The sequence below is a fragment of the Carettochelys insculpta genome, chromosome 5, assembly GCF_033958435.1.
Source record: "Carettochelys insculpta isolate YL-2023 chromosome 5, ASM3395843v1, whole genome shotgun sequence".
NCBI classification, from domain to species: domain Eukaryota; kingdom Metazoa; phylum Chordata; order Testudines; family Carettochelyidae; genus Carettochelys; species Carettochelys insculpta.
The window spans coordinates 28767347-28794100 of record NC_134141.1 but is presented as its reverse complement, the minus strand read 5'-3'; the positions used below and the strand labels follow the sequence as shown (position 1 = coordinate 28794100).

Here is a 26754-nt window from a genome sequence, read left to right as displayed (position 1 = left end):
CCGCAGTACTTCACGGTGGGACAGCAGCCCCCATCCCCACGGAGCACAAACGTGGGACAGCAGCCCCGCCCCCATCCCAGGAGGCTGGTGTCCCGCATAGGGCAGCGTCGCTATACTGGCCGACCCGAGACAAACGAGGCACCTGCCTGGCAGCAGGGGACCGCTGCGGACGGCAGCTCTCCCGAGGCGGGCAGGTCGGGGCTAGCCCCATTGCCCGGGCTCCAGGACACGGGCAGTAGCGTTGTGAAGACGGCGGGGAGGTGCTAGCGGTACCTTCTCGTCGCAGCGCGCTGGCCCTTTAACTTCCCGGGCCTCGGCTAGTGGTGCGCCTGCGAGGCGAGAAACCCAGGGCAGCTCGGTGGTTGGCCCCGCGCCTGCGGAACGCGGCCCGGCCCACTAGTGACCTTCCCGAGGGCCCCGCGGCGCGCGAGGAAAACACAAGGAGCCGTCTGTCGAGTGGCCTCCGAGTCCTGACCTCGAGACCAGCGGCTCCAGGCCCCGCTCCCGCGGTGAGGGGCGGGGCTACCTGAGGGTGGGGCAGCGGCTCGTGCGGGGTGGGGGCCTGGAGCTACCACCTCTCACCCTTGCTAGGGGGTCCCATCCTCTGTGGGGTTTGGTTGGGTTCAAGAGCTCTCGCCCCCGCCCCCGCCCCCGCCCCCTCCAGCGGCGGGGAGGGGCTGGACAGCGATGGACAGGGTGGGGAGGAAGCGCTGGTAGTAGGTGACGGTGTGTGGGGGGTGGTAGCAATGGGGTGAGGAGCTACACTGGGCTGGGTGATGGTGAAGGAGGATTGGGGGAGTTGGTGGGAGTAGGGGCGAGAGGCTGTCAGTGGGCTGGGTAGTTCTGAGGGAATGGAGGTTGTTGTGGGCGGTGGGGGGAGTTGGCAAAATAGGGAATGAGAGTTGGTGACTGGCCTGGGCTGGTTCAGTAGTGGTGAGGGGGCTGAGGCCCAGGCCGGGCACTGGAGTAGAGAGTATCCATTGCAAGGAGACGGTGTGGAAGTGAAGGGTGGGGATTCTGCTGTGCCAGCAAGAAGTCATGTCAACTAACCTACATCCCTAGTTACGTGTTAAAGAGGGCTATCCTTGGTGAAAAATAGAGGATACAAGTCTATCCAAGAAACATTAGGGAGCATGCGTTTTTAGCAGGCAGGCTAGTATAGGCAGGCTCCTCCAGTGATTGCAGGGAGCTGTTGCATTCTAGCCTGTTGTGTGTTGCCTGTAGTGTACAAAACTTTTTCTGTTGAAACAAGTTGCAGATAATAAGTACTGTGGGAACAAGAGCAACCAGAGAAGGGCTCTTAGAAAAGCAGTATTATTGTGTGAGGTAGCTTTCCACTTAGGCGGATGGAAGGGATCATTGAAAAAGAAATTACCAACTTTCCTGAAATATTAATAATTTTTTCAACCTAATTTCCCCTGGCTGTTGTGAATGGGAAGCTTGATGAGGTTTTGAAAAATAATGTTACTAAACAGCTAGCCCATAACTGGGGGATGGAGGAGGGAAACAATGTCATCAATGTCTCTGTCCTTCAGACTTCTACATTTCCTTCATTCACATTCCTTGTAAAAATCCACTTCTTCCATGTCACTTACATGAATTGAACTTTCTTATCATAGTTTTAATGAATCCATCAAGCTGGCACTACATTGCTGCAACCTCTGATTTTCCTTAAAATACACCCCATCAGTGATTGAAACTTTTGTCTAACTGTAAATATACAATAAGCTATAAAACTTTCAGCTTGGGGCCAGCAGCAGAGTTCTTATTAACAGTGTGTGAGGCTACATCTACACTTAGATATAAAAATTTTAGGCAGTTACCTCAATATTACAACATGAGTGTCTTTACTGTAAATAGCATTAGCTCAATTTAGGGAGCACTAATATCAATATCACAATAGTGTTGAAACCAGCCTGGTGTAGTGTTAAGTTTGAATTTAAAAGTTTGAGTAAAGGCCAGTGTGGAAGCATCACATCCTTAAAATTGAATGTATTAGCCTCCAGGGGTGTCCCATATGTAATCCACAATGCCTCATAGTGCTCTGTTCTGGCCACTGCTCTCCTAGGCCGTGTCTACATGTGCACGCTACTTTGAAGTAGCGGTGCCAACTTCAAAATAGCGCCCGTCACAGCTACACGTGTTGGGCGCTATTTCAAAGTTGAAATTGACGTTAGGCGGCGAGACGTCGAAGTCGCTAACCCCATGAGGGGATGGGAATAGCGCTCTACTTCGAAGTTGAACGTCGAAGTAGGGCACGTGTAGACGATCCGCGTCCCACAACATCGAAATAGCGGGGTCCGCCATGGCGGCCATCAGCTGAGGGGTTGAGAGACGCTCTCTCTCCAGCCCCTGCGGGGCTCTATGGTCACCGTGTGCAGCAGCCCTTAGCCCAGGGCTTCTGGCTGCTGCTGCTGCAGCTGGGGATCCATGCTGCATGCACAGCGTCTGCAACCAGTTGTCAGCTCTGTGGATCTTGTGTTGTTTAGTGCAACTGTGTCTGGGAGGGGCCCTTTAAGGGAGCAGCTTGCTGTTGAGTCCGCCCTGTGACCCTGTCTGCAGCTGTTCCTGCCACCCTTATTTCGATGTGTGCTACTTTGGCGTGTAGACATTCCCTCGCAGCGCCTACTTCGATGTGGTGCTGCCCAACGTCGAAGTTGAATGTCGACGTTGCCAGCCCTGGAGGATGTGTAGATGTTATTCATCGAAATAGACTATTTCTATGTCGCTACATCGAAATAAGCTATTTCGATGTAGCGTGCACGTGTAGACGTAGCCCTAGCGTGTAGGAGTTAGGTAACAAGAAGACTGTGAATTTCAATTCAGGATTAGGAAACCCGTGGCTTTAGGGTCATGTTTGTATAAGAGGCTGAAAGACATCTTTCTTTGCTATTAGCACTGTGAGCACATCTACCCATTACAAATAGCTCCTGCATGGAGTTTGTGGTTCTGTCTCTACCTCTACTAGCTGAACACTTGGTATGTTTTTTTCTGTGCTGCCCAGCACCAGCTGCTGCCCCACTGCACCATGTGGGAACAAGGCTGTTGTGTGGGTTATGCATGCATTAGAGGGCAAGAAACTTCTTTGCAGTGGTTTACATTTGTGCACTCCTCCTCCACAGGCGCCACACAGTTGCAGACCTTCCTGCACTCTACATCATACGGCTAGCCCCTGACCCAATAAAAGGATGTGTCTGCCATTTGGTGCTGACCATGCTGCCAGGCAGCACCACGTCCTGGCTTACACCTGGTTAGGGCTCCAATGGCGGGAAAGATTTCTGGGGCATTGCTGCTTCCAGGGGAAAGTCTCTCGGGAAACTGCTTCAACTGGCTCTCCACCAAAAATGTTTTCAGGGCCTTTCTGCCACCAGGGGTAAGTTTCCCCCAGCAGCTAAGATTTTGGGGGCTTTGCTGTTGCTGAGGGGACAGAGGGGAGTCTCCCCTGGTGGCTATGAATTGTGTGGGCTTGCAGTTGCCTAGGGGACTACCTCTACTGGCCCCCCACTAAAACTCCCCTCACCCCTGCCTCAACAAGGACCTGGGGGACTATCTGTCACCAGGGGAAAGTCTTCCCTGGCAGCTACAAATTGCGGGGGCTTGCAGCAGTCTGGGGGGACTACCTCAACTGGCCCCTCACTGAAACCACCCTGTGCCCCAACAAGGACCCAGGAGGGAAGTCTCCCTCGGCAGATACGAATTGCAGGGCCCTGCTGCCACCTGGGGAGAATGGTTCAAGTGTAGCCATCGAGCCATGGTTCCCACACCCCGCAGTCTTCATGCTTTTCATTGTCTCTGTATTATTTTCAGGGATCAGATGTAATCAAGGGAGGGAGGCAAGCTGGTGAAGGGCCAGCTGAGAAGACACACACCTGCTGATTTTTATAAAATCTTTCATAATTCAGTTACAGCTACAGTTTTAAAAAAGCAATTCACTTACAGAAGAAAGAAATTTCTTTGCATTTGGGGATTTTTGTTGATGCACTGGTTTTCCTTCCTTCCACCTGGAAATATGGCCGTTTGCTTTCTATTGGAGGGAAATTAGGGCAATGCAATGTGGGAAGATGTCAAATACCAGCAGAAATACCCAGAATGCTATGGGGATGAGGAAACTGTGGGATAGGTTCCTACAATGCACTGCTGCAACAGTCAATGTTTGCCAATTGAATGTGGCAGCAATAATTCTACTTTGTGAGGAGCAGATGGGGAGGTGAGGATAGTTAATTTGAATTTATAAAATCTAGCATTACAAAATTGATATTAATAAATTGAAATTTATTTTCTAGTGTAGATGCAGACTGAGCTATTAAGATATTTTTAATACTCCTGTTGTGAGGGAGATCCAAAATAAACTTCAGTAGTTATGGTCAATGTTTAGCATGTCTTAAAAATCTACCTTTGATAATTTATTCTACAGTGTAGATCAAAATGGGATTCATCTTTTCTAAATCTATGAATGAAAATCTGAAGAATCAACAGGAGTTTATGCTCATGAACTCTCGACTTCAGGTACGTATTTGTTGTACAGAATCATAAAAATGTGATGACTTTTTTTCACCTGTTTGGAAAAGCTCACTCTTCCTGAAGCTTTAAAGCAGGGATGGGGAACCTGTAGTCAGTGGGCCAGATGTGGTTTCCAGCTCAGTTTGATCTGACCCATGGTAAGTCTCTGTGCTGTGGCCTGGCCTGAAGTTGAGATGCCCTCTGTCAGGGCCGGAGCATGAATTTCAGCTTGTTCCACTGAGAGGGGAAGTTTGAAACCTCCACACCTCCTTTCCCAGGGGACTGGAGTGCCACGCAAGTCAAGTTACATGTAAATGAAGACTGTTTTTTTGGTTGGGGGGGGGAGGGGGTATGGGTATCGTGGGTGGGTTGGTTGGTTGGTTTGTTTGTTCCTATGTTGGGAGCAGGTGAGTAGTGAGGTGTGTGTGTGTATATATGGTTTTCTCCCATCCCTGCATTAAAGTACTAAGGTGTGCGTTTGGAGGGAAGAGAAGGATAGTGCAATATGATTTTGTTGGTTTAACATGTTTGTAAATGGGGAAAGTTTATAGCAAAGGTCCTTAAAGCATCTTTCATCATGAGATAGGTAGTGTCCCCATTGTACAGATGACTGAAGTACAGAGATTAAAGGACTTATCCTAAGTGGTTCCTAAAAATTCAGCCCCACAAGCATGCCTTTAAGTAATTCCACTGAGCTAAGTGAGGCTACTATTATGTAAAGTGAGTCATATATTTAAGTGAGTCAGTAGCAGAGATGCTAATAGAATCCAATGCACTGTTCTAACTACTGGATGCCAAAAGTTAAAACTAAAATATGTATTTAAATACTACCCCCCCCTTACCGCTACCCACAGGCTTTGTTTATACTTTTAAAATTGAAGTGCAGCTGCTGCAGTGCTTTAAAGTGAAAGTGTGGCCAGGGTAGGAGTGCTGGGAGAGCCTCCAGTGCTCCTGAGAGGAGTAGCTAACAGCACTGGGAGCCCTTTTACATCGGTGCTATACAGCACTCTAACTTCTGCACAGAGCGGAGGGGATTTCCACAGTCCTGAGTCTGAAAGTTGCAACACAGTAATGTGTCAGTGTGGATTTAGCCATAGTCTCCAGTTAAAACTGAATTTATAGGTTAATCAGTTGCAGTAATTCTGGGGTAATAACAAGGCTGTAACTTGTCTGACTTTTCCTGACTGTGGAGCCAGACTCACAAAGAACCAAGGTTATGTGAACCATATTTGATGACTTAAGTTTCCAGTTTGTTATTTAATTTATATGTTATATTTAGTGTGGCATCATGGAAACAGGGAAGACAGCTCTTGGCACTCAAATACAAAAGTAAGCAATAAATTATTCTCTGTAATCCAGGCAGCACTGCAGTTGTCTGAAGTTCTTTCATGTGATGGCATGTCTACACTGACGAGCATTTTGGGCTACTGCGTGTCAATTACAGCATGCACTAATGTTGTGCTGTAATTTCCCCATGAGGACACAGAAGTGCTGCAGTTGACAACTTTGTAATCTAAAATGCAAGGCACTGTAGACATGCTTCTGTAAATCAGTGGAGATATGATTTAATCTAAATCTTTCTGTACCCTTCTGAAGTAGAAATAACATACAGTGTAACTTAAAAATATATCTTTCATTATAAATTATCAATGGATAAACTTTACATCTAAATTGCCAGTAGGTGGCATATTTTAGCTTTTGGAAGAGTTGGTGACAAATAGTTTTTTAATGTTGATATTTGAACTGAATAATTGGAGAAGATATTTGTATCATTGGAAATAGTGGGGTGGGGGAAGAGGAGCATGAGAAAAACATGTTTCAGTCATATAGCAAAAGTTGAGCATGATTACCATCTGGCTAATGAAGAAAAAGTTGGGTTAAGAATACCCAGAATACATTTTCATCTTTTGAGTCAGGGAAAGAAATTCAAACTATTATTACAAAAGATATTTCTCAAAGAAATCTTCCCTATGTCACATTGGTATGAGATGTCTGAATAATTGAAAACACTTAGTGTCATCTTACACAGTAGATATAGATGCCACTTTTTTCCACTTTCTCAGAAAACCAGACATTCACTAAAATACCTGAAGCTTTTCTTCATTAGAGTCTTGTTCTCACTATGGGCTAAACTGGTGCTGCTGCAATTGGTGCAGCAGCATTGATTTAGCTGGTCTTCAGAAGATGCAATAAATCAGTGGGAACGTGCTCTTACAGCAACAAAGCATGGTGTAGACTGGGACAGGCAAGATATGGCCTATGGTCTGGATCTGGCCTTCCACGCCTTATAATCCAGCCCACAGCTGGCCCCTATGGCATGATGCAGTGTTGTAGTTCACCTAATTTAATTTGTGTAATTTACATCAATCCTTTAGTGAGCGGAGGCCTAAGAAATATACTGTATATGCCCAGAGAGAGTCAAAGAGCATCAAGTTTACTTGTGGTTTGAAATGCCTAGTCCAAGGCAGCACTGGAAAGGTTCCTGGTGCGACTAGATAATAGCTTTGTGTCTTGATGGTTAATGGAACTGAAGGGGACTGCACACTGCTGCCTCTTTTTAGTACTGTACATCTGGAGAAGAGCTATTTTAAATTTTTGCTTCAGAAACACTGTGCCTGGAAACCATGCAGATACTATCCTGAGTTGTCCTTCGGTTGACATGAAGCAGGAAGGAATACAGAGAATAACTGAAGGAGTCTTAATGCACAGAAGGATCTATTAATGTAGTTTTCTTTTTCATGGCCATCAGGAAGAACAGATTGGCCAATGCAAGCTGTTTGGTGCAGGGACTGTTATGGCAGATGTGGAGCTTCTACATTATAATCTCAGAATATTGATATGTGATTTTGTGGCTATTGTAGATGACGTAGTCAGTGAGGAAGGGTGACTCTAGTTATACTGTATTGTTGGACTTTCCTGTAAGGTGGCATTCCGCTAGCTTAATAAGGGACCGTTGGAAGACCAAGATGAAAAACAACACAATGGGGCTATATTTAAGCAGCCTCACAACAAACTCTAGGGAGTGAGGAGGGTAATTACAAGCATATTCTAGTTTTATGCTGCAGCCTGAAGTTGCACAACTTTTAATAGGGCTGGGTGCCTGACAGTCAGAGGGATGCTAAGGCCCACAAAGTTAATTTGATGTCAAAGTCCCAATAAGAACTATGCAATCCAAAAAAGCTCTTGCTTAGCTGCCATCTAACTCTGTAGGCACCTAACTTCACTAGGTGCCTACATTTTCAGAGTAACTATTTCCTAGGCACCTATGGTCTCGCCTGTGTGCATGCATGCTCGTTTCACATTCTAGGTGTCCAGTCTCTGACATCAGGCACAGACTGCCCCACAAGCTGGGTGGAAAATTGATGGAGGACTGCTTATCTTGCATTTTGGACCTGATCCAGTAGACAACCTTAAAAGTAAATTAGCTCACTGAAGTCCCTTTGTAGATCTGGGCCTGAATGGTTAAAAGGACTGGCAAGAATGGCAGGTGGGTGGTGAGTGCTCTTCCTGACAAGAGCAGACTGATGAGACACAGATCCTGCAAAGGTGCATGAAAGCAGTTGGCCTTTCCTTGGCTCTCTGGAAATTGTAAACCTTATGGAAGAACAGCAGTGTTTGGGTTAAGATCTTGTTTTCTCTGAAATGCTTTTGATCTGAATAATGTTTTAAGAAGGTTCCTGGTGACTAGAAATTATCAGAACTAGTGGAAGGAATAGAACTATAGGTACAAAACGTAAGGTGACCTGCTGAGGTGTAATCATGGCTGATATACAGGGGATTGCAACCTAGGAGTCAGTCTAAGAGTGGGAGAGCTGCCTAATTCCTCAAACACAGTTGATAGTACAAAGCATGAGACCAGTTCATAGAGTAGGTGGAGGGCAAATATCACCCTGCAAGGTGGATCTGATGCACCAGGGTTAGTTCCTGGAGTGCCCCACCTCTATATTTACCAGAGTCTCTGTAGGTATTGGGCGATTGCAGCTCTTGTTGGCTGCGGATCACAGATTGCTGCCAATAGGAGTGGTGGGAACCAGTGTCTCAATCTGCTCCCACTGGATGTCAATGGCAGTCTATGTCTAATGAGAGCTGTCGTCACCTGATACCTGTGCAGATAAATATAGCAATGGAAGCCTGCCAGGGAGTAACCCTCATGGGCCACTGGTTTTTCACTGTCCACACCTGTTATAGAGAGTAGTTCTGTATCAGAAGGGTAGTTAGCCTAGTAATTGTGACTGCCTAAATGCTTAGATAAAGGAACATCTGAACAGTGCTAGCTATCTCCTGAGCATCCTCTTGTGACCAGGAGTGGTTATGCAGCACCCTGCCTCAGTTTCCTTTTAATAGAGGGTCCTCAAAAGCATTACAGAATGGTTTGTCCAATAACATTTCTTCTTGTGGTCTGGTTTACTGACAAAAAATAAACTAAAAACAAAGATTTTTTGCCTCAATCTCTCACTGTGCAGTCTCCACTTTGCTCCTCAGGTCTCACTGTTTCCAGGTTGGGCACAGCTTTTAGGTCTTTCCCAGGCTCTGCTTAGGTACTCCTCTTAATCCAACATGGGCAACTTTAAATACTGCCTGTTAACTTCTGAGCCTTTACTCTCAGGTCTTGCTATCTAGACCCTTTTGTTTCTCAGGGAAGATCCATGACACTGTCAGTGCTATGTGTTCACCGGCTTTTACAAGTCAGCAGGAAAACCCCTTTACTGTTTCACTGACCCTTGCCCTTCTTCAGCTTTCTGGCCTACAGGAGCCTTCTGTTCTCTGTAGCCTATACTGGGGGGCTGACAACCTTCCTGGGCCCCTGTGCAACGCTGGCAGGGGGGAGGGAAATCTGTGCTTTCAGAAGGGGCAGAACCTTGATGGAAGGAGCAGGGCTGGAGGCAGCCAGCCCTCAGTGCTCCCCAGAGCATGCTGCACTGTTTCCCCCTTCTCCACCCCCAGCCAGTCCTTAGAGGTCCAGAGCATAGTGTGTGGCACTCTGTCAGCAATTTAAAGGGCTTGGGTCTCTAGTTGCTTTAGTAGCAGTAGCAGCAGCCAGCAACTCCAGGCCTCCTAAAATCACCATGCTTGGGGGCAACTATACCTTTGCCTGCCCTCTCCTGCCTCCCCTATCCTGCCAAAAGTGGACCTGCATCTACCACTGCTTCCTCTTCTCCTCTAGTGCTTTATACAGACCATCTGGTATTGGCTGTGAGCCATTAGAAAGCTGTTAATATGGCACAAATAGGTTAAGCCAGAGTTAAGCCAACTTTATGTTGGGCCCCACTTTTCATCCCTGAACTTAGCAGCCCCACCCCTGCAACTGGTCTAATGTAATCCAAACCAACTGAAATTTCAATTACATTCATATGGGGGGAAAAAAAACCTTTCGGCACGTGTAAGAGAGTAAGTATGCACAATGCAAAAACCTTATTGATTGGTATATAAATATGAATACACATACATTAAAATGCTAACATATTTCAACATTTTTAATGAGATGGATGAGCCTCTGACCCAGCAGCTGGTTGTGCTGCCCCCCCTTTGGAAATTTCATACCTCCGTAAGGGGGTGTGCACCTACTTTGCACACCCCTGGGCTGGGCCTGTTCCCTGAAAAAGGGCCTAGTCCACTCTGTGATATCCATTCACATTCTTCACAGTTCCCTTCGTTATCAAGCATGATAATAAATCTGTTGATATTAATATGGTATTGCACAGACTGTTTTCTCAAGCTCACAAAAATGAAAAAAGGTAGTAATTAAATTCAGCCTCTGTATTTGTTTGGATTAAGGTTGCTCTAGTTTGTACAGGTGACTGTGGAATAGAGGAGTACAAGGGTAGTAGGTCTCCACTTTATTTTTTGAGCCAAGTGGAACTCAGTCATAATTAGGGATTGAGGGCCCATAAGATTTTTATCTTGCTGCCATTTGCATAATCATGAAGACTGGACTATCAGGATGCCTTGTTTTGGAGAACTCACTGTTTGTTTGTGTTATACATTGATATGTGTCTCCAGAGCTAAATATCCATCTCAAATCCAGTCAAAAGAATTCTCAACAAAAAATTATTATTGAGACTTCACTTTATATCCTTGCTGCTTGAGGGCTCACACATGAAGCTCTTCTTTAGAATGATCAGATTCACAGCTAACAAAAATAATGCTTTTGCTTTACCTTAACATTTGAATGTATAGAAGAAAGAATCCAAGTCTTGTATCATAAGTAAGACATTTTTATAATGTTTATAAGTAGGAAAAACAAAATGCTATACTAGCACCATCTGCATGACTATAATGGAGTACCTCCTACAATTCCTGTGATTTCAGTGCATTCTGTACTATCTTCATTCTTATATTGCAGTATTTTGTCTAAGCATCCAGGGTTTACTTGCACTTAAAAAAAGAAAACAAAACAAAACGAATAACTCTTGGCATTAACCATCAAAAAAATAGGCTGCAACATGCACAAAGTAAACACGTAGAAAATAGAAATATTTTTGCTTTTTTTTGTTTGAGTGCAAGTGGTTTATCAGTTGTAGCAATAGTGGGTACAACATTTTCAGATGTAAAATACTTTTCTCTTAGTTGATAACAGTTTTAAAAAGTGAATATAAACATGATTAACATTTAGGACAGATTAGTGTCTTGTGTTTTAAAACACCTTAATTCTTAAAGGAGTTGCTAATGCACATGGGGCTTGTCTACACTACCACCTTCCTTTGAAGGAACGATGGTACTTAGGGTGTTGGGAGTTTACTAATGAAGTGCTGCCGTGCATAGGATGCACTTCATTAAGGAAATCCCACCCCCACCCCCCCGGCAGCAACTTCGAAGCTTTAAACTTCAAAGTACCAGCACACGTCTAGCCGCGGCTCATGTGCCGGTACTTCAAAGTTGCCCCAGCACTTCAGAGTACCGATGGGTGAGCTGCAGCTAGATGCATGCAGGCACTTTGAAGTTTAAAACTTCAACATTGCCGCCGGGGGCAGTGTTGTGAATTTGCTTAATGAAGTGCTTCCTATGCACGGCAGCACTTCATTAGTAAACTCCCAACACCCTAATTACCATCTTCCTTTGCAGGAAGGTGATAGTGTAGACAAGCCCACGGAGAGTCTCTACCTCCTTCCCTCCATTACATGATCTCTAATAAGTGAATCACATGTCTGTATATGTGCAATATGTAGTTTCTCATGAATTCAGACTTCTGTTCTTTAGACGTTGATGTGGCTGAACAGGGTATCTAGGAAGCTTTTATTTAATAAGGTAATAAATGTATTGATTTTTGATGGTGTGTTGTAGTTATCGTCAAATAATAAAAGATCTTGTAAGTCCTAAATTTTGCAGTACAAAATACGCAGGAAGAGACCTAAAAGATGGAATTTCAGGTTAATGTTTGTGAATTTAATGTTTATCCATGTAGTACAATCATCCAGAGTCCTAAATGAATGAGTTTTGCATTATGGAAAAGTGTTTTCTGGGCAGATTTTAGAATACATTCTTAATAGTTGAAGCATTGTCAATTTGAACGGAGTGCCACTGAAAACTAAACTGTACATAGGGAGATTTAGTAGACAAATCCTCTTAGTAGAGAGGGAACATGAGCCATTTTTCATTAAAAAGTGGTATAAGCAGTAGTTACAGGTACTGTTTGCTTTTGAGTTCCACTGTCAGTGTTTGTCTTTTAGTACCACCCTCCCACCCTTGCTGCTTTCTAGAGAAGTCCCCAAACACACAAAAAACTTAAGGACTACGTAAGGGAAACATATCAGAGGGGCATCCATGTTAGTCTGTATCTGCAAAAACGAGAAGTCCTGTGGCACATTGTAGACGAGTAATATATAGCTTACAGACTGATACTAATAATGCATCTGATGAAGCAGATCTTTGCCCACGCAAGCTTATGCTCCAAAATATGTTAGTTTATAAGGTGCCACAGGACTTCTTGTTGTTGTTATAAAGGAAACATGGGAATTGAAAATATACAAAGAACTGCATAGTACACCATGCATAAAACCAGAAATAGAGGGATCTTTCTGCTAATCTCGTTTGGGCTGGGGCAGGCAAAATCTAGTCCACCAAGCCACTGGATGTGGCCCATAGCCCAATGGGAGCCTCAGGCATACCCCGTGCCATACTGCACAGGGCTCAAAGCAGGCAGTTGCAGGGATCACGTGTTCTTTGCATGCCACACACCCTGGGGAGAGTCCTTTCCAGCATCCACATTCCCTCCCAGACTCTGCACTCCCTCCCAGACCCCATATCCTTTCCTGCATCCCAGATCTTTATGCCAATCTCCCTCCTACACCTAACCTCCATCCCAGACCCTACATCTCCTCCATTAATATCATGGAAGAGTGTAGCCCTTGACCACTTAATGAATTCTTGGCGTACCCCACCCCCAACAAAAATTACTGCCCACCCATGTTATGGGGTAGTGGGGATGATGTCAAATAAGGTATTAGAGAGATGGATGATTCTTTTAAGTTGAACCCTTGCATGCTAGCATGTTTTTGTTAATAGCTCTCTCTAATGGAGACTGCTATGAAAGGACTAATATGACAATGATATGCCATAGTCGTCTTTGGAGTTAAAGGGAGATCACTTAGGCTGTCTACGGGGCATGGTAATCAGCCTGAACAGAGAATACTAATTAAGTGCTGCAATGAATATAATATGCAGCACCTCATTAGGCTAATTCTCTCTGCAGCAATTTCAAAATAGCAAACATCGAATGCCAGTGTACTGAATAGCTGCGGACACTTTGAAGTACCCACACAACATCGAAGTGCCCTTACTTTGGGGTGTAAGGGTACTTCAAAGTGCCCATGAATACACGGCATGCTGGCACTTCAAGTCTGCAACTTCAAAGTTGCTGTAGGGAGAATTAGCCTAATGAGTGCTGCATATTCATTGCAGCACTTCATTAGTCGTCTCTGCTCAGGCTGATTACCATGACCCTTGGAAGAAGGGGGCGAGTGTAGACAAAGCCTTAGAAGCTGATTTGATTTTGTTTCTTGTCAAGTGTCCTTTAATATCACTTTGACACAAAAACATATATGTTTGAGGAAGGAAAGTTCTATTGCAGCTGAGTTATTTTGTTTTAAACAAAATGTATGTACAGAAATATTATACCTTGCTAAAGATTGCCCTATCAGTAAGAAGACACCAAGGACGTGAAATGTCCAAATCTGCTTGGATGAATGCTGGTGTAAATTCACTGACTTAAGTGGAATAACTTCTGTTTTTAAACCAGTGTAAATAAGAGAAGTATCAAACTTTGAGAATCTTAGTAGAGTGGTTCTGCTTAGTAGAAAGAATATATGCTTTAAGATTTGCATCACTGGCTCATTGGAATCCAAGGAAACACTAAGGCTGTGGCCACACTTGGCCAAAATTTCGAAATGGCCATGGAAATGGCCATTTCGAAGATTACTAATAAGGCGATGAATTGAATATTCAGCACCTCATTAGCATTAGGACACTTCTGGCTGCAATGCTTCAAAAGTACCACTTTCGAACACTCATGGCTCAGTGCAGCTACACAGGGGTCCTTTTCAAAAGGACCCCACACATTTTGAAAGCCCCTTATTCCTTTCAGCTGAGGAGAATAAGGGGATTTTGAAATGTGCAGGGTCCTTTCGAAAAGGACCCCAATGTAGTCGTGCCAAGTCACGAGCGTTCAAAAGCGGCACTTTTGAAGCACCGCAGCTGGAAGCGTCCTAATGCTAATGAGGCGCTGAATATTCAGTTCAGCGCCTCATTAGGAATCTTTGATTTGGCCATTTGCATGGCCATTTCGAAGGTTTGGCCAAGTGTGCCCATAGCCTCAGGGCTCGAATGTGGCATGCAATAGAAGCTCAGAGTTATGAACTCACCGGTCAGCTGAACACCTCATTTGGAACCAGAAATACAAAACCCAACCAGCAGTAGTCACCTCCCCTCAAAAAAGCAAAAGTAGTACGCTATTAAGTGTAAACTACTAAAAAAACTTTAAGAAAAGTGACAAAGGAAACCATTTTTATGCTTGTTTCATTTAAATTAAGATTGTTAAATGCAGCATTTCTTTTTTGTTAAAATTTCAAAGCTGTATTAAATCAGTGTTCAGCTATACACTTTGGAAAGAACAATATTTTGTTCAGAGTTATGAACAACCTCCATTCTCAAGATGTTTGTAACTCTGAGGTTCTACTCTATAGTAATAATCCTTTAGGATCAGTGGCACAGCCATTACTACATTTTTTTTTTAAATACTGTTCTACAAAAGGCCGGAAACCAGGGGAGGAATGATTTTAAATTGTCATAGCACTGACTTCATTGGAGCTATCATAATTTATACTAGTTGAGAATTTGTCCAGGCTGTTAAGAGGGTACAAAAGAATATTCTCTGCATCAGGCAATGCAACAAGAACTCTGGTTAGCACTACAGCATACAGGATATAGCTCTATACAGGTTGAACCTTTCTAGTTCAGCACCCTCCAGACCTGACTGGTGCCGAATGAGAGAATTTGCCAGACAATAGGTCAATATTGTTGCACATTACCAACGCAACTTCTGCTTACTAGGCTCTTAGGAGACCTTTAGGGGTAAATTAGAGCTAACACCACAGAGCACTGAGAGCCAGGACTGGTGGCTGTAAACAGACTTTATGGGGCCACAACCATGATAAAAGGTCATCTGGCTAACTGAAATCATGATGGATTACAGGTGTTGCTGGAAAAAGAGAGGTGCGGATTAGAGATGTTCAACCTGTACTAGAATTAAAATATTGCTGGCATATTAAATGTAATGGCAATAAGGTGTTTTCCAGGCTCCATGTTTTTGGAAATAGATGGATTAGTTCATTTTAACAATAATGCTTCATCATAAAACCAAACAGCTTTATTTTTTTAAATTGACCCCCTTGGCGGCTCAGCCTTGTATTCTAATGAATAATCTATCTTCTCCAATTGTTGCCCATGGTGAAGAGCTGTACATTTTAAAATCAGCCTGCTATAACTGTTATATATGACTTGTGTATGTAATGTTGCCATCAAGTGTGAAATTTGTATGTAAACAATTCTAATGCTGAAATTCTCATCACCATATGTCTTGCAGCATTGTTTAGCTGTAATTTGAGCTATGCAGAGACACTAATTTATTTCACTAGACTCCAATTTGATGTGATATACAATGGAGAGCAAAATATTTGTACTGGAAAAATGTATCCAGTACTGAGTGGGTGTATAGATAAATGTAACTAATGTCCCTTTTTTATTTCCTTCTTAACTATCAACACTTTCCATCTTTGGTTTCAGGCAAAATGTAACTTGATTGCATTCATCTTCTGATAGTGTTTTTCTTAACAAGCTTGTACTGATCAGGAATGAGGCGATTTCCTCCTATATTGAACAAGTTGTTCTTAAAATTTAAATACAAATATACCAGTTACATCTAGCCAGTTTCCAGATAAGCAGTGCCTTATGATAATTGCAATATATGTCTTTTTTAGAATAGTAAAGAAATAATGGAAAGCAGATCAGGGCTAGCACTGTAAATTATGGTAGAGGATCAAAAAATTTTGAAGATCACATCAGGAAACAATTTCCTAAAGAAGAAAGTCCTGGTATACTTCAATGAGATATTTTTGATGTTAGTGTGTTAATACCAGGGCAGAACAGAGATACACTTAATTCAGCAGGGGCCAGTATGTAATGATCTTCTTTTGGTTTATTTCAAGCTAGCTCTGTCCTCTTACCAGTGTTCCTAGTCCTGTCCTGTTTTTACATGCATACACCTTCACCCCCAGTCAGGGTGTCTTTTCATTTGTTTTTCAAGTATTATCTTACAGTAGTATTACAATGGATGTAGTATAACCTGGCTTTGTAGAGACCAGTATATGAAAATCATATTAGATTTGATAACATGCCAATCACAAAGTGTCCACTGGTATATTTCTTCAGGTAAATTTGGAAAATGACTTAGTTGCTTAAAGCCTAGCTTGAGAAAATAACCAGCCATACAAGTACAATAGTACGGTCTGCGTGTACTAAGTTCAAAATGTATTTATGCTTACTACTATATGCAGTAACTACTATATGCAATACCATCTTGCCTGTATTGCTGCTCCTCCATGAGGCCTCCATTTTGTAGTCTTTGCATGAATAGTCCCATTGGTGCTAATGGATGCCCTAATGTTAGTAAGGATTACAGGCTTGTGTGTAACTCTAGTTTCCTGCTTAAGTTAAATCACACAATTAACTTCAAAACTTACAAGTAAAAGTTAATTTAAATCACATGGTTAAAAACAGAATATTAATTGAAATTCATTAAATATATTTGGAGGTTTTTCTGCATTTTTCAAATAGTGGTTGCAACTCCCAAAACTGGGACTCTGATTCAGTAACATCCAGACCACAGATACTCCTGGACAAGAGATCCCCAGGCTGGGAGGCTAGTGGGAAGAGGGCTGTCAGCTGAGAGCCCAATGGCAGAGGGGCTGGCAGCCCTGCACACGGGGAGCCCAGTGGGACTTGTTTCTCAGCAGCAGGGGCCAGGGCTGGCAGCAGCAGCCCATGGCCAGCAGTAAGGAGGTTGCTGGGGCTGGAGGTTGGGTGGGGGTGTTGGAGGCAGTGAGGGCCAGTAGGGACAGAAGTAGAGCAAACCCTGGTCAGGCAAATTCCCTCATTTGGGACCAGTCAGGTACCAAGGGTGTTACACCTGGGAGGTCTAACCTGTATAATTTCAGTTATAACAGAATAAAAAGTGAAAAGAGATCACTTTATTACAAATATTTGTAAATAAAAATGATCAAAGAGTATTTTTCAGTTCATCTCATACAAGTACTATAGTATAATCTGTTTGTGATTTGCCACTTACAAATGTTAAATTTTTTGTTTCATAACTGTAATCAAACCCATAAAACTTTAACATGTACAAATCCACTCAATGCTAGTCAGAGAAATAAGTTTGTTTATAATTATAGGAGATAATACTTGCCGCTTCTTATTTACAGTGTCACCTGCAAGTGAGAACTGGTGTTTGCATAGCACTTCTGTAGCCGGCATTGCGAGCTATTTAGGTGCCAGGCATGCTAATATTTATATGCCTGTAGAGATGCGAGTTAGGACTTTGCCCCTTCTAGGATGAGGGAAGGCCACAACACCTTGCTACAATCCAGGAGCTGCCCCAGTTCAGGGCGGGACAGTGGTCACTACAGGGTTCAGTTCCCCTCTAACTGAGCTGAGCAGACAAACTATAGGAAGGCACCTTGCCCTGGGCAGGGCAGCAGTCTGTACAAAGTTCAGCTCCTTGCCTCAGGGCTGAGCAAACAAATTGTATGTAAGTAGCTTGCTCTGGGGCAGGGTGTGGCAGCAGTCACACAAACAAGTCTCTGAGGGGTCTGGAGAGGTGGAAGGCTGCCATTCTGTGCGGAGAGGAATGGGGAGCACAGGCCCACCTGCTCCACCATGTCCCAGCCCGGGGCCCTAACAGCAACCGTTGCTAGCTGCCAGTCAGTGGGGATCCAGGCTGCAACACACTGATGCTGGCTCTGGCGCCTACCACATGTTCATTTTAAGAACTCTTTACTGCAGATGTGACAAAATGTGAAGGAGGTACCAATGTGAGATTTCTGCAGACAGCAACAGCACTCAACACAAGCTTTAAGAATCTGACATGACCTCCCCAGGCTTAGAAGGAGGTGTTGTAGAGAATTCTTTCAGAAATCTTAAGAGTAACACTATGGTGCTGAAACTACAAACCTCAATCACCAGAAAAGAAAATCAACTTTTTGCTGAAGACTCAGGTGATGAAAATGAAACGTGATGGTGTGCACTACTTTGGAACATTATCAAGCAGAACCTGTCACCAGCATGGACGCTTGTCCTCTGGAATGGTGGTTGAAGCATGAAGGGACATAGGAATCTTCAGTGCATTTTGCACGTAAATATCTTGCAGTTCTGGCTACAATGACATCACGTGAACACCTGTTCTCACCTTTCTGATGTCCTTGTAAACAAGAAGCAGGCAGCATTTTTTTATATTAGCAGGGGATAAACTTGTTTGAGCAAATTGGGAGAACAATAGGATTGACTGGACTTGTAGGCACTAAAAGTTTACATTTTACCGTGCAAATATTTGTAATAAAAAATAATGTGAGCACTGTACAATTGTGTAGTCTGTGTTATAATTAAAATAAATTATTTGAAAATGTAGGAAAGATCCAAAAATATTTAAAGGGTATTCTATTATTGTTTAACAGTGCGATTAATCACATTTTCTTTTACCACTTCATAGCCTTAGAAATTACGCAGAGAATAAGATTAGTTTTGTGTGATTGCAATAAAATGCATTCCTGAATCCCAAACAGAAGCAACTTACTTGATTTATTTCATATTGGAGTGAAACAAATGAAATTCTAATTGTCCTCCAGGTGGCTTTATCCAGAGAACTGGAACTTTTTCTTTGTTTTCAGTTTTTGCACGTTTTCTTAATCTATTGTATGCATAACCACTGTACAGTATGTGAACTAAAACATCTCTGACTGTGAGTAGAGATAAAGTATTTATTTTTTGGTAGAAAGACAGAAACTATGCCAGCATCTTGAAAACTGTTTTGGTCACAAGTCTGAATTTTCTCTTTCTTAATGGGGTTGTTTTTAGTAATATCCTGACATTTTTAAGTGGGTTATGGAATCCACTGTGTTTGGGATATAGAAAATATTAATATCTTATTGTTTATATGTACTTTAACAGTGCAGACGTAAGAACCTTGAGAGACGGAGAGAGATGAGGAAATGTTGACATTTTTGTTTATCTGAAAGGCTGTCTAGTAACGTCTCAAGGCTGCCTTTAAATTAGGAAGGTTTTTGTACTTGACATGAAAGTTTTATTTTGCTTAAATACAAAAGGCATTAAGACCTTGATCATGTATCATTTAAGTCAATGGGAATGGGAATTGTTTTAGCTTTAGGTTAGATCTTGTGTCAGCTCAAATTCCTAAATAGCTAAGGAAGATGGAAAAAGGGAAACAAAACTAAATAAAAGAATAAAATCTTGATAGCTGTCCTTAGGCTGCTACATATGGGAGGTAAGTTATTTCCACCAGTTAACACACACAAATAGCCTAATAATTTAATATCCCCTGATTTTGTCCATAATTCACGTTTTCCCTGTTCCTGGGCATTTCTAACTCTGAGGATAAGGGATCAAATGAAAAGGCTGGTTGCGGGGGGAGGATCAGGAAAATCCTTGTTTTATTTGCAAGATTGTAAAAACTTGTATGGGTTTTTTGTTTGTATGTTTTTCTTTTAAAAACAGTTAATTATTTGCATGAAATTAACTCTAAAGTCTGCCTAGTACTGATCATTTGCTATCTGATTAGGAAAATTAAATGGGTTTTTCAGGAGGTAGATGTGTGGTTCTACTTGGGTGCAGGCAGAGGAAAATGCCAGTGAACTTCTTCAGCAGAATCAGATCTTTTAATGTGCCATCGTGTTCACTGATTTTATCATCAAAGAGCGAGCTGATATGCACTTTAGCAAGAATTTAGCTAAGGCTTTTTTATTGATTTGTGTGTGATCAACTCTTTCTTGTGATGACTTCTTCTTTGGAAGTTCCAGGCTTCCAAATTTGTTGTGGAATATAAAAATGATCATGCTTTCCTGAAACTACATGAGAAAATAAGGTCTTGTAATCATCTTAGACTTTTATCATATCTTCAAATGGTTCGAAAATACATCAAACTTACAGTTTTTTCTTGTTTTTCTTTGAAAATTAGCCTAAAATTTGTTTCCATCTTCTGATTTTAGCAAAATAAAATTCACTGCAAACAATTGCTGCATTTCTGCTATATACAGTAAAGCTTCAATATTCTCTCTCTGTCTACCACCCTTCTTTCACTAGGGCAGGACCTGAGGATAATCATTATATTTGCATGTCTGACATAAGACACTGTAGTAATGTTTATGGTATTTTTAATGCATCTTTATTGAAACAACAAGAACAACTGTTTTTCTCCCCAGGTAGTGATGTGTGCTGTAATTTAGGAAATTTTCTCATCAGTTTGTGTTTACCAAATACCATCTAAAAGGATGAATGATATAACTGTGTCAAGGAATGTTTCAACCATCTATCTCATTAGAAAAAAAGCATTTTTGCTAGGAGGATTGTATGCTGCATGTCTATAAGGAAGTGCGTTTGTTTTATGCAGAGAGGCAAAGGACTTTATTAATTTTGGCTTGCTTAAAACTGGAAGGAACGTAGAAAAAACTGATTGCAGCAGAAGACTTTATTTCAGTTCATTTTCATAAATCAAGAACTTCGGCAGTGGAGTCAGTATAACCTAGTGTTCACAGTGTGCGTGTGTGTGGAGTCAGGTAAAGGGGGAGGTTCCATCAGGACAAAATCGAGCAGTGATATAAGCGGTGGTGAAAGTTGATCAGAAAAAAGGTGTAAGTCAAAATAGTGTAATATGCACCAATTTTGCATGTCCTGGATGTACAAAATATGTGGAGTGGGACACCACAGGAAAAGTAATAGGAGAGAAGATAAGCAGGGTCCAACAGTAAAACCACATAAGTTCAAATTGCATGTCTTATCACGTGTCTATTTTGTGACCGGTTTATGCTATTGTTATTATCACTACAGAATTTGGCTCAGACAATTCTGTAGAATGTGCATGTCGTAACACGGTTAGAAAGGACCTGTAGAAAGCAAATGTACTTTACAGGGAGTACTGATGGTCTCCTTGCTGCAGAAAAGTAATCACAGTACTATGCTTTGATGAGGAAAGTGCACTCCTTCGAAAACAAAAGGATAATATTCTCCACAGAGGACACTATATGCATATAAAGTCTGTCCCCACTTTGATATTGAGAAGTCAGTTTCATTTAAAATTATGATGCTACTCTTGTCCAACAAAACAAAAATAGCAGTCCTGTAGCACTGTAAAGACTAATAATATTATTTATTAGGTGATGAGTTTTTGTGAGACAGACTCACTTCTGAAGAAGTGCTACTGGACTGCTTTTTTTGTTTTGTGAAGATACAGACTAACAGGGCTCCCTCTCTGAGACTATTGTCCAACAAAGGCCAACTTACAAAAAAGAAAAATGCTACCTTCAGAGACATTATTTAGTTACTAAAAGTAAACAGTTCTGCCTAAGCAATCATCAGTGCTGCTGCTTTCAGCACTCAGAATTTTCCTGGAATGTCTCACATTTTAAAAGTCCAGTCCTCCTAAATGAGTTTTGCTCATAGCTTCAATGAGAGCAGGATGTGTTGCTATATGCTAGCCATTTTTAACTATTCTTCTACATAGCTAGAAGATGAACTAAAAATTATAAGATGAACAGTATTAAAAATTGTTACAGTATATTTAATATACTCTGTCCAAGCTATACTCTTAAGAGAGATTTAAAACCAAAAGACCAGATTTAAAACTAAACCTTATAATGAGTTTTAATGCTATCTCTGAATCCTTCTCCGTTTTGACCCACTTTATATGTGTGCGCACCAGCAAGGAGGACTACAGCACTCCTTTTAACAGATATAAATGAGGAAGACACAATGGCTGTGTCTCCATGTGCCACTTCTTCCTGAAGTGGCACGCTAATGAGCCATCCGGAAGATGCTAATGAGGCATGTATGCAAATTTTCTGTGCCTCATTAACATATCGGCACGTGGTTCAGAGTCCGGAAGAAGCTCTTCCAGACTCCAGAGAACATGTGCAGACGCGCAGCCCGCTGGGATCTTCCAGAAGGAAACCCTCCTTCAGGAATCCCTTTCTATCTCAAATTTTGGGGAATGAGTTTCTTCATCCCGTTACAGATTGGCTCTATCTCCATGTGCCGCCTCTTCTGGAAGTGGCACGCTAATGAGATATCTGGAGGATGCTAATGAGGCATGTATGCAAATTTTCCATGCCTCATTAGCATATAGGCACAGCAAAATTTTGAGGAAGAAGGGGGTTCCTGAAGCTGAAGTTGGTGAATGGTGCTTAGTGCCAGAACTTATGGACTCCTTTTCAGTTTTTTTTCAAATGTCTTAAGATTTTTTTTAAAAAGTTCTTTGGACCCAGACCTAATTTTGGGGGTGGAAGGAAGAGGACTGAATTTAAGAGGACTAAAACTGGACTTTGAGTTTCCATTCTCTCCTAATTGTAAAGCGGCGACTGTTCTCTAATTCAAGACCAGAGAGGGGATTGGAGCGCCTTCAAATATATGTTAGAAATGTAGAGACAGATTCTGTTCCTTGCTCCCACTGCTAGCATGGCCATTTTGCAGTTTTGTGCCAGTGCAGACATAGCCCTTGGGTGGCTGTAGAATCTCCATCATTGGAGATATTTCAGAACAGGTTGAATTAATATCTAACATGGATGATATAGATGGTGCTTGCTCATGCCATGAGGGCAGAGGACTGGACTTGATCTCTTGAGGTCCCTTCCAGTTCTACTATTCTGTGATGCTGTGATATCACCTAGGGAGCATATTGTATAGGACGGAGTGTCTGAGCTTTTTTCCATCCAGGGAAGGGGGGCACATGGCAATTTTTTACATGGTCTTGGGGCTGAATGCAAAATAGCCCCAAACCCACTCCCAGGCTTAACCCCTCACAGCCACCAACCCAGGACTAACTCAGTTTACATAGGAGCTCCAAGTACTGCTGTCCCCTGCTGCATCTTTGCCAGGCCACCACCATCTCCTCAGCATGGGTGCACAGTTCCCCCCGCAGTGCTCCTACTCACTCCCCCACACCTGCAGCACATGCAGCTGTCTGCACTGCCATGCTGAGATAATGGGACTCAATTGATTTAATGGCTGCATCCCTCCTGCCCGCCATTTAAACAAGTTGAATTGAGTTTACTCTTTCAGTGCAGCAGGGCAGGGAGCTGGAGGAGGAGTGAGTGGCGGCAGTGGCAGAAGCTGCAAATGGCTCCTTAAAGAGCCACATGAGACTCAGATCCACATAGCTGGTTTTCAAAATGGCACTGCTGCTGACTCCGCAGGCCAGTTGAAAAGGTCCCGTGGGCCAGAATGTGGCCCACAGGCCATGTGTCAGACACGTCTGGTATAGGAGCTGTTGTTTGGAGAAGCAGTCTGTTGGTCCAACTGTGAGTTGTTATACACTGCCTACCCCTTCCAAGTTCCAGGGCAAAAAGGGGCAATGCCATAGTACATGGTACTGAGAGAATTCTGGGCTAACATAAATTAGAGCAGCCATGTGCTGCTCTAACTTATGCTGTAGTCTGCTGTGGGGGCTCAAATAGCCTATATGGGGAATTCAAAATCTGGTATAAAGCCGTCTTTTCCCCTACATCTATATTCTAGGTTACACATTGTACATAGTGCATCTTAAAGGCTCAGTGCAGAAATGAAGCCATTGGCAAGAGACTATATCCTGTATAATAGTGAAGTTGGATGAGTCTCTCACGAGTTATACTTTATATGTGTTTATTGTGTAGGTTTTTCAACAAGTGGTTTAGATGCAACAAGACTATAAAGGATTTCTTTCAGTAAAGTGTTGTGCCTTAACTTTTAATTGGTATTGTGAAATAGGTGTCCTTTTTACAAAAATACATACAATAATCACAACAACTAACTTTTAGGTTTTAGTCAAGTTTATCTAAAGTATGTTAGTCAAGTTTTTTATATGGAGTATCATTTTTATAGAGCAGTTGTAACTATAATTGCTCTATTTCTTACAGTTTGTAATGTACTCAGATGAAGAATGTTTTTGCAAGCAGGCTAGGGAAACCTGCAATATAAACCATAAAGCTTTTTTAAAAAATTACTTTGCTACTTGTGATCTGGAATCCTGACTCTTGGTACCAATGTGTTGAAATAATTACTTGGTAACTGTTCTATGACAACTTATAATTTTGTTTTTAACTTAATCTGTTTTTGTCTTTTGTACAAATGGGTAATATTGATGTTTTCCTTTCACTTGGTTCCTATAATTATTCTCTGGAGAATATTCATAACTAATTTTTATGCACGTTTCTGAGCCAGGACTCTTAGTTTCCACTCCGTGGTCTGCGGCACACTTACAGATGATGTAACAAATCATAGTCATTTAGGGCCACATCTTAAAAAACTGTGCATGAAACACACTACAGGGGCACAGAATGGTGTTCATATGTGAATTTTGGGATGTGTATTTGATGTGTTTGGGTCACAGGGGTTCCCTTGGGTTTGTCACCTGATGTGCTGGTTATGCCACTGAGCCTGCCAATCTTTCTTCTGGGATACCCCACCATCCTATCCTGCTGGGACAGAATCTCTGATCTCCCTCTGTCAACGCACAGAGTTGGGGCTAATACACCCTAACAGAGCAGCACACACACTATATCAGCTCAGCTCTGAGAAGGCTCAGCTATTGGGCCATTCACAGCATTTCAGAACCCAGCCTCCAAAAGGGAGCAAACTGGAAAAATAAATGTTTTACTCTTTATAAAAGTTTCACACAGAGAACGCTCATATGATCAGTCCTCTTATCAGTAAAAGACAGAGATGTACAGTGGTTGCCCTCTTTCTCCTGTAACAATTATTTATACTGGGCTTGATGATAAAAGTGTTTTCTGTGAAGTGTTGAAAGTATTTGTGATTAGAAGTGAAAACAGGCAGATCAAAGTAAATTATTAAAGTCAAATAAGCAAAACTGCCAGCTAATTATGGCTAATAAGTGAAGTGGACTGACCCTTAGATAAAATCAAAAGATTAATTTGAAGTGGATATACAGATTGTGATACTTTTGAAATGTAAATGTATTTCTTTTTAAGACGACAATTAAAGAAGGGGTTTTATTCATTCTGCTATGATACAAATATAAGAATAGCACTGCCAAGCATTCAAAACTCATAATTGTCCTAACAATGAATTTGTATTTAATGTTTCCATGCCCCATTTTGACCTGTTAAAGAGTAAGTTCTCCCCAGTGTCCAAGCAGTAAATCTTTGCATCTTAATTTATTAATGAAGCTCTTATAAGTAGGACTATTCGTGACATTAAAAAGTATCATCAGCAATCAGACCCTATACATAGAGGTAAAAAGATCAAATTTCAGCACTCCACCTTGGAAAGGTTGCTGACCAGAGGCATAACGTATAGGGTAGCTACTCTTCCTTTGTACCAAAATACTATTCAGACTTGCAAAACTATACAAACATAGTGCTCAAAAGAGGCTTGTCACAAGGTCAGGGAAGGTGGGGATGCATAATTCTGCTTTGACTCTGCTTCTCACTTCTCATGGTCTTTTGTATATTTCTTCTTCCTGCCTTTTCCTCCCCACTGCACACCACGAGAGCGGAATATAAGACTCAAATACTTTTGATAAACACTATCTTTAGATTTTCTGAAAGGGAACTGCAAGCTAAAGACTAGACAAGTTTAGATGTCTTTCTTTCATCAAATTTTCAAGCTCTACAGCAGAAAACAACAAAATCTAAATTATTGGTAACTTCCAGACTATTTATTATTGCTCAGCTTCTGAGCAAGAGAGTGCTGTTTATTCCTAGCAGATTGTCAAAATGGATTAAATTATTATAGATGAGACTGTTCTCCCACAAGATTTTAATCCATGAAACACCAGTCTAAGTAATGTCTTCAGGGATGACATAGTTATGACTGTCTTAAGAAAAATTCAATGGAAATAAGGATAATTATCCCCTGCCTAATTAAAAACGTTATCTGTTTCACAGGCACTGACTGCCCTTCCCCGCACCCCACCAGTAGTTATTATTTTCAAATTGATTTCTTTGTACTGTGAGTTGTTTACATGTTTCAGACTACAAATGTTGGACTATCCTTAGAGTTTCTCTCATCCAGAATATAAGGTAACTAATGAATATGTTTACATTAAAGTAGAAAATTCATTTTAATAGCTCCTTCAAGAGTATTACAAAGCAGGAATTTTAATTGATATTAATAAAATTTTGTCAGAATAAAAATTCATAAATTAAAGACTTGAACCATCAAACTGAAATCTGGAATTATACATTTCCTAATAATGAATTTAATCTTTAAAATGATTTTTAAAATTTTCTTCTTTTCATTTCAAAATCAACATAAGATCTTACTCTTCTTTTTTCAGTAGTGTCCTGGTGGGTGTTCCCACTTCAGATTCCAGTGCATCCCTGCACCAGAGTTTGCAGATTTTAGGCAGCACTGGCTGATTGGGGCATGTGTAAGCAGTAGCTGTCTCATGGAGCTGTACTCATAGTGTGTGATTGACCTGACCCATTCAGTTCCATCTCAACTGTCCTTGGCTGCAAATGGCACCCAGGAGCATCCAAT

General features: G+C 41.9%; 1 protein-coding gene across 2 annotated transcripts in view; it reads left to right on the top strand.

The window, feature by feature from the left end:
* Positions 1–355: 355 nt before the first annotated feature.
* The window catches only part of PLGRKT (plasminogen receptor with a C-terminal lysine), a 41156-nt gene continuing 14757 nt past the window's right edge, over positions 356–26754 (top strand). Inside the window, exons 1-2 of one of the 2 annotated variants that reach the window (XM_074994090.1) lie at positions 356–509; positions 4415–4506. In XM_074994090.1, coding sequence (XP_074850191.1) covers positions 4426–4506 — 81 coding nt within the window. In that variant the 5' untranslated portion in view covers positions 356–509; positions 4415–4425. The remainder of the gene's footprint in view (positions 510–4414; positions 4507–26754) is intronic. The other variant, XM_074994091.1, reaches the window with a different exon arrangement.